The sequence below is a fragment of the Rhipicephalus sanguineus genome, chromosome 7 (assembly GCF_013339695.2).
Source record: "Rhipicephalus sanguineus isolate Rsan-2018 chromosome 7, BIME_Rsan_1.4, whole genome shotgun sequence".
Lineage (NCBI taxonomy): Eukaryota > Metazoa > Arthropoda > Arachnida > Ixodida > Ixodidae > Rhipicephalus > Rhipicephalus sanguineus.
Window position 1 is genome coordinate 143,415,507 of NC_051182.1, and position 12,576 is coordinate 143,428,082.

At 46.6% G+C, this 12,576-nt stretch overlaps 2 protein-coding genes across 3 annotated transcripts in view; one reads left to right on the plus strand and one right to left on the minus strand.

The window, feature by feature from the left end:
• The window catches only part of LOC119400124 (nucleosome-remodeling factor subunit BPTF), a 56,246-nt gene extending 53,844 nt beyond the window's left edge, over window positions 1-2,402 (minus strand). For both annotated transcript variants that reach the window (XM_037667085.2, XM_037667084.2), the window contains exon 1: window positions 1,290-2,402. In XM_037667085.2, coding sequence (XP_037523013.1) covers window positions 1,290-2,402 — 1,113 coding nt within the window. The remainder of the gene's footprint in view (window positions 1-1,289) is intronic.
• Window positions 2,403-2,966: 564 nt separating this feature from the next.
• Window positions 2,967-11,287, plus strand: LOC119400127 (aminoacyl tRNA synthase complex-interacting multifunctional protein 2). Its single transcript, XM_037667088.2, has 5 exons — window positions 2,967-3,202; window positions 3,617-3,769; window positions 5,498-5,777; window positions 9,335-9,407; window positions 10,457-11,287. The coding sequence occupies exons 1-5, from the start codon at window positions 3,065-3,067 to the stop codon at window positions 10,791-10,793; spliced, it is 981 nt and encodes a 326-aa protein (XP_037523016.1). The 5' UTR covers window positions 2,967-3,064; the 3' UTR covers window positions 10,794-11,287.
• Window positions 11,288-12,576: the final 1,289 nt, after the last annotated feature.

Here is a 12,576-nt window from a genome sequence, read left to right on the forward strand (position 1 = left end):
AAGCAGCCAATGACCCTCTTGTCATGACTGGAAACCTCTTTTGCTTGTGTGCGCGACAGTTGGAGACATTTTTATGGCGCTGAGTCACAGTTTAGGTTTCACAGAGTGCTGAGATGGGGGGAAGCTAGATTGGTTTATTTCATAAACACGTCTGGCCACGTGACCACACAAAACAGCAGCACATCGTGTGCACGTGAGCACCGTGTTGACAAATGCGGCAGAGAGTGAATGCAGGGAACATGGCAGCTAACACAAAACTGTGACTGTAGGAGGTTGTTAGCATTAAAACTAAGTTGATATTGATGTTGAGTTGACAACTGCAGCACAGTGCACGTGCATGGAAGCCAATGCAAACTTGTGGCATAGTTGGTTGTTTACATTCCAACCAAGCCTATATTGATGCCGCGTTGACAACTGTGGCACAAAGCGCATGCAAGAAGCATGGCAGCCAATGCAAACCCGTGACGCAGGAGGTTGTTTACATTACAACCAAGTTGATTTTGATGTTACAAGTTCCTTCGTTTTGTGTTATTTATGTGTAACACTCTTTCTCTATAAAATCGATTTTGAATATGTTGCAAGTTTCATTTTCCACTGATATTTCGTAGATGGTGTACGTGTACTCGCAGAAAAATGTGCTCTCCAAAATTTTGTGTCAGTGCTCCTTAAAGCTGCAGCTTCGAGTGTACTGTAGTACTGCGGTAATTATTCCTGACAATGTTAAATATGTGTCTATGGTCTTCAGCAAGCATAGGTCAGATGACACGTCTTCATTTCTAGGTAACAATCAGCGTGAACCACAGACCTTCCTCATTTTCTGAATCACTTTCATTTAGCGAGGTGTATAAAGGACCAGCAAATCTCGACAGCTCTTATAGGAGCCCTTGACCGGACTGACTATCAAAACCTAAATGGTCACCACGTGGGGGCAACATGCAAGTGAAACTTAACCGGTTAATGGGGAAGTTACAACAAGGTTGGCAGGTTTCACACACTCGACAACAGTGACAGCACCTTCAAAGAGAAAGCATGTCAACCCCGACACCCACATCAAGCAAGCTCAGAAGCAAGCGATATCAATGGAAAACTAATCAACACGTCCTCTTTAATCATTCCTCAGAACTTGGGAACACCAAACTCTCATGCCACTCAAACAAGCAGCGTCATCAACATCTCAACCGCATCAACACGCACAACAGCAGCAGCACGATTCCTAAACCGATCATCGAGGCTGTGTGTACAAATCGGCCCGCCACTTCGTTTTGCCTCGTCATTATACGCATTAATACCTGGTTTGCCTGACAGACGGTGCAGATCCAATCCTCGGTGGGCACATCTTCCAGCGGCGGGTCGAGGCACGCCAGGTGGTAGACTGCCGGGCAGGTTTCGCAGCACAGGAGGTCCCCGAGCTTGTGACAAACTCGGCAGTGGTCGTCGTGTTTGGCCACGCCTTCGCTCGTAATGTCCTCTCGCGCCTGCGCCGTCGTCAGGAACTGATCGCACAGAAACTCCAGCACGTTCAGCTTGCTGGCCACAGCCGTGAACGGGTACTCGCACCGTTCCAGCGCGGCAAGCATGGGACGGTACTCCGGGTCGCTGGTCAAGTACATGCGGAGCACCGCGGGCCACGTCACGGCGTCCACCATGTACAGGTGCACGTTGATGCTGTCCTTGAGGTCCTGAGGACCGAACTGTGTACCCGCAGCCTCTTCCTCGCGCAGGATGGCGCGCAGCAGAGCGATGTGCGCCTCCGAGAGCAGCGCCGACTGCTCGTCCGACATCAGGGCGACGCAGAAGTCCTCGAAACGGAACGGCGTGAGCCTCAGGATGTTCCTGAAGTGCCGCAGCGTCTCGTATATGCTCAGGGCGCGCATGATGTGGCACGTGGGCAGGATCAGATCCTCGGAGCTCTTGGGAAGCGTCAGCGCGGGCAGCTCGCGCTCCTGAAGGAAGACCGGGCTGTGCGCCCGACGCGAAGTCCATTTGCGCTTGGCGGGAGTCGAACTGGAGATGGTGCTGTAACTGCTCTGCGAGTACACGCTCACGTCGTCCGACTCGTAGCTCGCCACCGAGCCGTCGTCGTCGTCTTCTTCGTCCTCGGCGCGCTGGTAGTCGCTCTCGTCCCCGCTCGACGGAGGAGGCTCGAAGTCATTGTCTTCGTCGTCCCCTCCTGCTCCGAGCACGTTCTGAATGAAGGAACGCACCTTCTGCGACTTCTCGCGGAGCCTTTGCTTGAGCTGCGGCGTGCTGTTCTCATACTGGCGAAAGTGAAGTCCCAGGCGCGAGCTCTGGCCGCTTGAGCCAGCGTACAGGTAGCGAGGCTTCTTGAGCAGGCTAGGCCTATGCGACAGCACCGCCGACTTGGGAGGCCTTCCACGGCCCCTGCGGCCCCGCGAGGACATCTCCGGGCCTCGGTATCGACCCGAAACCGCTAGGGAAGCTTTCTCCGGCCCGGCTGGGGCCCAATATTTACCTGGGGCTCGGTATTTCCCTGCAAACGGTCCATACTGGGCCTACATTTTGCGAGCCGCCATTACCGCTGTCCGGATCACGTGACCCGTCCATTGACAAACGACGTCGCTTCGCCGTCTCCGCATCCGAGCTCGGGCAGCCGAATGTTTCACACGCACTGTCCGCAAGCACAAATCGCGCAGTCACCCTGCCGTTGGGCGAAATTACGCGTCACACGGGCACGAAATCGATCAAGCGGCCGCGACACACGGCTCTGTTGTTCGACATATTGCGTTACCCCTCTCGGTGCCAGGCTGGCTTCTGATTGGCCCAAACCGGCAGCCGCCATAGCCGTTTCAAAATGCGAAAGATCGTCGCACGCACTATTCTCGACGTTTGCAGCGACGGCCGTGCCCTGAGACCAGCCGTCTGAGGCAAAGGCTTTAATCGAGCGGGCCGGAATTGCGATGCAAACGTGATCGGCCATTAAAAAAGCGATCCTTGTGGTATCCGAAAATAATGGCCACCTTAGCCAATCAGAGCGCGCCTTTCAAACGGGCGGGAAAACTCGCGCCACCTGTCAATGCGCTGACACAACTTGAGCTCTTTAAACATGGCCTCCTCCGCGCCGGTCGGCTGCATGTATCGAGTGACGCCGATCTACGAAGAAATCACCTCCGTCGAGCTCCCGAGTTGCATGTACAGGGTGGCGAGCGTCTACGGTGAGACGTCCAACATCCCGAACGGCGTGGTAAGTGGCATCCGCGGCGTCGAAACAGAGCTGACGCAAACCACGTTGCCAGGATTCGTGTTTACCTGCAGCGTTTGCGTGTCTATCTGGTAAGCGCGCCTTATCTTCATTGACTCGATGTTTACCGCACAGATAGCCAGCAGTGACGAAATGGCTCCGCACCCCGATCATTGTATAAATAGCGTACCGTTGGTCTATAAATAACATGCTCTCTGTGTCGGGGTTGTGAACACGCGTTACCAGCGTGGACCACGTTTAGAGGGATCTCGGCCATTTCGTTGAAAGATCCGCGGCTTCTTACCGAAAGTACTTGCTTATGCTTCGTTCTTAGCAACCTCCTTTCTGAAGCGTGGTTTATGAAGACGGATGATGAGGTCACGTGTGCGCGTGTTTGTGTTTTTTAACTAATTACAGATGCCTATCGTCAACGCGGGTGATATGGTAGCCGAGTTGGAACGCCGGCAACAACAGCTACTAGAGAGATTGAACCACCTGAAGGAGCTTGTGGACAACGTTAAGGCCACGTCGACTCCTCAACAGCCTAGCCCTGGTCAAGCAGTTAGAGTGGTAAGCGTAACATCTAATAGGACATTCACCTTCGTCGCGGGCAAGAGGTCTTTGCAATACAGCTGTTTTAGTTAGCATGCATCGGCTGCGACTGCACCCTTGCACACAGTATGGTGTCAGCCGTCTCCACGCGTACATTGTGTGCAAATCTAATATGAGCAGCTGTTTTGTCGCGCAGGCACAGCGCCTTATTCGCAGGAATATGCGGTTTGTTGTCGATCCTGCTCATGTCCTGCTAGTTTTATTGGTTTTATCGTGGCCGAGTGACGCAACGGGCACGACTGGTCACGTGACGATTGCGCTGTCGTGCCATTGTTGCGAACCGAAGTCGTAGTTTTGCGTGATCGATAACGCGGAAATTTGATGTATAATCCATTTCCTGGCACTGTAGTAGTGGCTGGTGATTGGCCTTTCATTGAAAGATATGCTGCTTGGCTGCCGTCAAGCAAGGCCATTGAATTTGTTAGTGCAATGTAGGTTTGTAGCATTGTGTTCTCTTTCAAGACATTTTTTAAAAGCACAGAATTATCAAATTTATGTAGTTTGAACTGCTGTGATACAAGCGATGCGATGTTTCGTGTGCTTACATGTTCGGAACTCTTCATTACCGCACAATTTGTTCATAGTTGCACTGAATCAACCTGAAGTAATGTGAACATTTATTCGCACTTTCTCCAGCTATAGTGTAAGTGGCATGACGTTTATTTCTTGGAAACAGATTGCTTTTGACATTGCGTAGTGTGAAGTTCAGGAAATGCTGATATTTTATTTTGACATTAGTCTATTTTTGCATGGTGCGCCTTCCAGTAAACTTTCAGTTGTAAAGGAATGGACCAGCCATAAAGGGTACACACAACGACTGGACTATCAACTGTGCTTTATTAATAAAGCACAGTCCACTTGTTGTGGGTGCCACTTCTATCCTTTGTCGTTGGTCCTTTTGACTGGTTCATTCTTTCAGTGTTATCTACCAAGTTACCCAGACGTCAACCTTACTTATTTCAATTGTGAGTGCAGCGCTGTGTGTCTTCCCTCTCTTTCTTTTCTGCATTTCTTTTGTGCGCTGTTTTTCTTCAGATTGCTCTGTTGTCTCGTTCATCAAAAGCGAACTTCAACTCTTCAGCCACCTGTGTCGTGCAGTAGGACCCATCCGTGACTCTCTCTTTCTGTGAAAACTGTAATCTGAGAACACTTTCAAACTTGCAATACAACGCCTCTTTACGCTCCTTGAGGCGCAAAGAAATTAGTACCACAATCTCGCACCAGTTGTCGTTCTCTGACGATGCAGTCTAGCGTCCCTCCGGTTTAGATAAATTTCACCTGACGATAGAGGACTTGCGTGTACTCTTGAACAATGACTTGTATGCGCTTTTTGCATAATGCTTGTTATCATCTGGTGTTTTACTTCATTTGGTCACATAATGCACGTAGTTTCTGTCCTATATGTATTATTCAACAAATATTGCGGCTGTTAGTTTTTGTGTGCATGTTTTATTTACTTTTGCTAAAGTATCCGCTATTCTTCAGCAAACTAGTATCGCAATTCCAACAGTCTTTGTGTATGTCGTATTTACTTCTGCTTGAAGTGTCCGCTGCTGCTTATTGGAAGGTGTGGAGCCAGTCAAGCTACATGTATGTAGCGTTTCCAACCACCTTCCCAACCACATTTCGTGCGCACATTTCTTGTTCTTTGTGTGGTAAATGAATCAACAACTTCAAAAACTGCAGGCAACGGTCCCGACTAGAGCACCGATGCGGGTCGGCAAGAGGACCGGCTCCCTCGTGGACATCGTCGTAAGCGCATCGCCCGATCACCCTCCGTGGAGCCTCTGGCCCCTGCGTCGCCTGTTGTCGCAGCACATGCGGGTGCTGTTTGCGTGCCACACGCATTCGTCCGTGGGCGCCTTGCCCGCAAACCTGAACTTCCTGGCGGCCGGGCCCGACACGGGTCCCTCCGCTGAATCGCGCATGTCTCACGACCTCGCTCTCACTCTGGTCTGGAAGCAAGGTGATTATTCACCGAGTTATACTCGGTTACAACCTTTTCTTTTTTTATACTCGATTACAACTTTAAAAAAAAAAATGTCAGCTTCGCCTGCAGAACCACAGTGTGCATACTACACTCAATCCTCATTATAACAAAGTCACATCTGCCACGAAAATAACTTTGTTATATCCGAAAATTCGTTTTAAACGTTTATTTGTAACACTGTATCTAGGACAAGACTATTCTTCATTTACTTCGTTATAACCGGTAATTCTTTATCGTTATATCGAGGTTTAAGATCGAGACCTAAGGCAGGGGGGCCTCGCCCAGATGACCAAAGCGTGACAGCCTGCGCAAGTAAAGAAACAGCCCTGCCCACACGCTCAGCGATTTTCTGTGACAGTGGGGTCACTGAATGTCCGGCTTATGAAATTTGTCTACAGTTGGTTACAACCTAATACAAGATATAAGTTCTGCCCACAGAACCGTGGCGCTCATACCCTTCACCTGTGAAAGACCTCATTATGCTAGCTTATTTCTGCTCGATTTGTAAGTACTTCTTCTCGGCTATACCAAATGCTAAGAGTTAAAGGTTCGTCATTACTACCTGAAACATTATGTTTAGTCGAGCAGCAGTGTCACAATCTCCGACGAAATTTACCAGGACGTTGAAGTTCCCTACCTAAAACCAGCGACATAAACGTGTGTCTGTATGAGAAAGCCAATTACCTGAAACACCCGATGTCACGAAAATGAGCAAGCACAATCGGATGGAGCATGTATGCAAATTCTCTTGGGAGGAACAGTGATGGCTGTGGGCGGAGCTGACATTTTTTTTTTTAGTTTGAAACCAAGGATAGTACTACAGTATCATCTCTGCAAATGGAAATCACTGAAACGGAATTGCTGCTTAGAGGGATACTGAACACAATTTTTCGCCACCGAGATTTTCAGCCAAATTGAAAGATTGGCTGGTGAGATCGGTAGGCACAACCTTTGTTTCAGGCAGAAGCTAGCGGTAAGTAACGAGTTTTCACAAACTGCTGCGTCTAGCAGCCACGCCATGAACTATAGGAGGGGACGTTTATTAACCCTTTGAGACGCTATGTGCACAATTGTGTACACCACTTGTTTTTCCGATTTGTACTATATTTCCATCCTGAGATTTCATTATATTTATACAAAAACAGAGCATGAATGACTTCAGATTAAATAGATATTTAATTAAAAACTAATTAGGAATTATTACTATAACACACATAAATTAAGATATTACCACATTATTTTTGTTGCAATGTATTATCGAGTGCCTTGAAATAACATTGTGTCGATTTGACGCACTTACGGAGAGTTCTTCATGGGTGGCGTCTGAAAGGGTTAATGCCCCCGGAAACGGGGGTGTTGTGTGGGCTGGACCTCTGCACATCTTTCTGAGTAAACAAAGCTCCTGCTAAATAAAACGTATTGTTGCGGAATCATCTGCCTGCTATTTCCATATGATACGGAATCCTCTTGTATGTTATTTTTTATATGATAGGGAATCATCATCCATCTGTATGATATTTTTGTATGATATGGAATCATCTGTATGTAGAAGTCATCCATACTCTATTTTACCCCATGCTGCAGGAATTGATGTATTCGGGTTTTCTTTTTTTTTTTTTCCCGCGTGCAATTACAGGAACGTGCTCAATTCAGGTGTGCTTGTGGATTGTTAATTGGCTGAAGCTTTTCAGCGATGTTTCGAACTGCTTTGTACGTAACAGCCTTTGTTATTACCCCCAATGTTTCGGGGGAAATGTCGAAAAATAGGTTATTTGCTCTTAAACGTCAAGCTGGGCCACCGCAACAAAAATCGCTTATGAGGGAACAACTCTTCCTTGTCATCTGCAAGATAAGCATCTCATAATATTTTCCTGGCCCCTTCGGTCCTGTTTAACGAGATTATGTCGTACTGCGAATGGCGGTACCATCGAAGCAGGAGACGCCGCATTAGGTGCGACAACAGGGCATCGCCGGATGGACTGCAATCTCAAGCTTAGCTCCCCCACTGTAGTTGGGCACCTTTGCACAGTCGCCAGATATTATTCGTTTGATTATGCGCTGATTGAAAGAATCGCAAGGAAGAAGACACTTGGACTAACCCTGGTTAACGAGACAAAGCACCTTCCGAGTGTCTTCTCCGTTGTGGTTCTTTCAATCGGCTTATAGTCGGATGCATTTCGGAATGTAGAATTTAAAAAGAAACATGAAATTTTTTATGCACAAGTTATTTTTTTTTGCCAGTATAATTCTACCTAATGTGCAGCACTTCTTTTTTCTTTCCGCAATGTTGATGGTATGTTGGAAGCTGTCTTGGAGTAAATGTAAATACTGTAGTGTGTAGTGGGTCAGATACAACTTTAGCAGTCTGTGGCATTTCATCCTCAAAGGCAGATGCACACAAGGCTGCCCTAATGGGCGTGACTCCAGACTGATGTCATGAGTCGGATGGATGGTGACCCCACCTTCCGAGAACAGAGGGGTGTCACAGCTGCACCAATTGTGCCGCCTTGATACAATTCCTTATTTTTGCACCAAGCTGAGCTAAAACCATGAGATTTGTTGAAATCGCACCATGCTGCGCCAAAATACCCAACCGGCCTCAAAATTTTCTCAATACGGATGCACAGTCCATAACCCTAACTACCAGTTCACTCTACCCTAACCTCACCGCAAAAGAAAAGAAAAAAGGACAGCGGTTCTAAAATTTCCTGCCATTGTACTGTCACGTGCAGAATGCTTTTTAAGCCACTTTTGCCACAGTACACCTTTGCTGTGCAGAAAAGCGTGCTATGACTTAGAAGGGACTACCTACTATATAGTACTTGCCGTTATGGGACACAGCACATTTTGTTCCTTAATTACTCATGCGTGCACACGCCATATAATAACTAGTAGTACTAGTATGATTGCTGACATCCAAGAAATTACTGGTAATCATTCAGAGTGGTGTATGACGTTTCTGCAGCCTTGAGAGACAATAAACAAGAACGTACGCCAGTTTTCTTTTTTCACCACCCCCTTTCGCTCCTGCTTTCCGAACCTCTCGAATGTTGAGGTTGCCAGGTTGGCAGATTCTCAATAGCGTATGCAGCGCCTGTAAAATGGTTTGACAGGCTCTGCAAATGCTAATGTGGACTTCGAAATTGTTTGCGTTGCGGGGTGGTTCAACAGACTGCTTAATTGAAATAGCAGTGCTCACGTGCACTGTGCATGGGTTAGCTGATGTTAAATAGTTTCTAGGTATATTTTTCTTTTCTAAAAGTAAGTCTTATTTGTTGTACTGCTCCAAATTCAGGATTTCGGGCTAAAAAAGACGGCGCTTTTTTTTTTCCGTAACCTGCTCCAAATTTGGATTTTTGTGCTCCAAATCCTAATTCAGCTCTTGCACCCCTGCAGAACATTGCCGAGTGTATGAGCGTAAACCACAACAACCCGTTTGCCCTACCATACCCCCTTAACTTGTATCTGACTATAGATGAATAAGTTTAAGAACGCTGTGGTGACTCTCAGACTTTTCGTTTGTTTGTTTGCAGTGGACGAGAACTGCGAGGTCATGGTGAGCCCCGTGATCCAGGCGGCCATCGTGGGAGAGGTGAACCTCATCAGGTGAGCTGAAGGAAAGATGGAAGCTGTTAGATAAGCGTGTGGCTCCTCTTTTTAGCTTATTTGTTATTGTACACCATCGTGACACATTCATAATGCCGGAGAAGAAAGCAACTGCCTCCCAGCTTTTGGGCGCAAGTACCTGAGGCATTAGTGGTGTGTAGATATTGGCGCGGCCATATTGTTAAACCTCCGTCAGTCTGCGACGTTGGGGCGACAGTATTGTCACGTGGTCGTGACGGTGAAGCAACGAGCTGAAGCGATTCCGTTCGCCAGATGCCCCACAAACATTACACGATGTCACAGATTTATAAGTCACCAGTTGCTAGATATGTGGTACACAACACAGCTAGGGCAATTACCTCGAGATAAACACTGTCGCACAGCTGACGTCAACACGGAGCACGTTGTAACATAGGCAGACAATGCTGTGACACAGGCAGTAACGTGAACTGGACGTATCCAGTCAGATCGGTCGCTGGGTATTGGAACAATTCTACATGTAAAAGGCACGAGAAGTTGAAAACTCGTTCGTCTGAGCCACTGCGATCTGTAGCAATTCGCATGTTTAAAGTCTTGTAATAACTTACACAGTTGATGCCGAGAGCTTAAATCGGTCTTCAAGTGATTCTTAGGACTTGCTTTACCGGCTCAGTGCATTTACACTCAAACCTCATTATAACAAAGCCGCATCTGCCACGAAAATAACTTCGTTATATCCGAAAATATGTTATAAACCTTTATTTGTAACACTGTAGCTATGACAAGACTATTCTTCATTTACTTCGTTATAACCGATAATTCGTTATATCCATGCTCGTTATAACGAGGTTTGGGTGTATACAAAATCGTCAGAACCGTATCGGGGTCCCTTTAAGACAGCTTTGCTGTAAAAGAGAGTGAAAAATATGGGAGTATACAAACATAATATGTGGCTTACTCGCGTTTCCATGCATGTGCACTACGATATTATTCCGAGGTCCCGAACCAACGAGTCCGCATTACTACGGTCGTCGAAACGAAACATCATTCCTGGCGCAAATACGTTGCAGGTACCTCGGGCGGCTACTGAGCCCCTCCTACGAATCGGGAGACGCCGTGACCGCGACGGAGGTGGACTACTGGCTTTCGTTGGCTCACCACGGTGTCATCCACGGCAAGAACAAGGAGCAGCAGGCCGTTCTCAAGTCCCTCAACGCGCAGCTCGGCAGGACGCCCTACGTCCTGGGTTCGGTGCCGGGCCTCGCCGACATTGCCCTGTGGAGCGCGCTGCTGCAATCCAATCTCGCGTGCGGTGCCCCTAACAATGTGAAGAAGTGGTTGAAGACTCTTAACGCAAACCCCATCTTCGCACTACCCAAGGGGTGTTGCGTCCTAAGCGATCTATGAACGAATCCAAATAGAAACGTTAGGAACAGAAACTTTGCTTAGTCGTTTACGTGCATTCGGGGGTTGAACATTTGGGTTCTTATCTTGTTAGCCTTGTGCAACCGATAAAGAGTTAGGAGTAAATAATGGTTTACCGACAGTTCTCAGGTACTCAAAAACACTTTACGTTATCGCAAGTATCGAAAGGTAGTATTGACTGGGTCCAAACGAAAAGTCTTTTTTTTTGTGTGTGTGGTTTAGTCTGGAATTTCTCATTTTCACTCAGGCCTTCACCAATAACTTAACATGCTTGTTGGCTTTTGTGTTCCCTCTGTCAATTCATTGCTGTGTATCAAGTTGTACTATGTGGGGTTAGTACAGCAGCGTTTTTTTTTTTTTGCTTTGTCATCGTGATTTGATCAACAAACAAACGGCGTTACTCCTTTGAATGTTGACGGCAGCATCACGTTTGGCTTGAAAACCGTTGTGAAATAAAAGGTGAATTCCAAAATGCAGCATGGCGTGTTCATGGTGTGTGGCGGTCTGCAGCCATATTCCCAGTTGAAAACGCTGGGTGTACATTATAAGCTATAAATGTCAGCAGAAAGGAACGGATGGCGCACAATTTATGAACATTGCTTTTCACATTGCATACTCTGAAATAAAGCTTTGAAGTACTGATTTAGACTAGATTAATTTCTTGATTCAGCTAGACCCAAGCTGTGATAGAATCGGCTATAAAAGCTAGGTGACAGTATGGCTGTGGCTCTTTGCTGTTTAGTACTATTGAACAGGAATCTGTAAAACACTTCATTTGTGAAGTCAAAGTGGTAAAATGCCAGGCTGACGACCTGATAGACTCGGCCAGTTTCTTTGGAAGGAATAACCTCGCAAGTGTCGACTCGAACAGTCTGTGTGTGGCTAAATGCAAATACATTCTGTGGCAAATCGTGCCATGTGGACAACTAAACAAAGGTGATTAATATATATATATATATATGTATATATGTATATATATATATATATATATATATATATATATATATATATATATATATATATATATATATATATATATATATAACATTTGTGCCTTAAACGATCCAACTCTAGCTCCTGTATGTCTGGAAGTGAATTTGTCAAGCACTTCACTAGTGCTCAACACCAGAGTGGAGCTGTAGTCGGCTCGCGCTGTCGCATGTCGTGCAAAACTCGACACCAAGTGGGCCACCTTCGCTATGACATTAATTTTGCACTGGGCTGGAGTGTGGATGTGATACTCCTGTACCTTATAGTAGTTATGGAAATATAGTTATGGAGCAAGCAGACGTGGTGCTTTTTGTATAAAGCTGATCACCGACAAAGCAGACCCTTTGTTCACGAAGAGCTTGCAAATGGTTTCAGCAATCACCTTGTTTATGTATTGGGGCCGTGGATCGTATGCAGATTCGGAGCTGCTGTGCAAGACAGTACTCCTCGAAAGACAAAAAAAAAGAACAACGGTAGAAGCTCTGGACAGATGGGACATGAGAATTTAGCTAATTAGCCATATAATTAGTTAAACTTATCATTTTGACTATCAGGCTGGCTTATTGAATGTGGAATTTAACAACACAATTTTATTTAGTACCCCTCTATTCTTTACACAGAGTCAAACAGCAACAGTTTATGAACCTCCTTGCTCCTACAGGAGGTCCAATGCACTTAACTGGGAATCTGTGTATAGTGGAAGCTTCACAAACAGTACAATGATGGGCCCGTGCCACTCTGCAAGAGAACTGACAGGGAAAGCCAGAACTTTCCC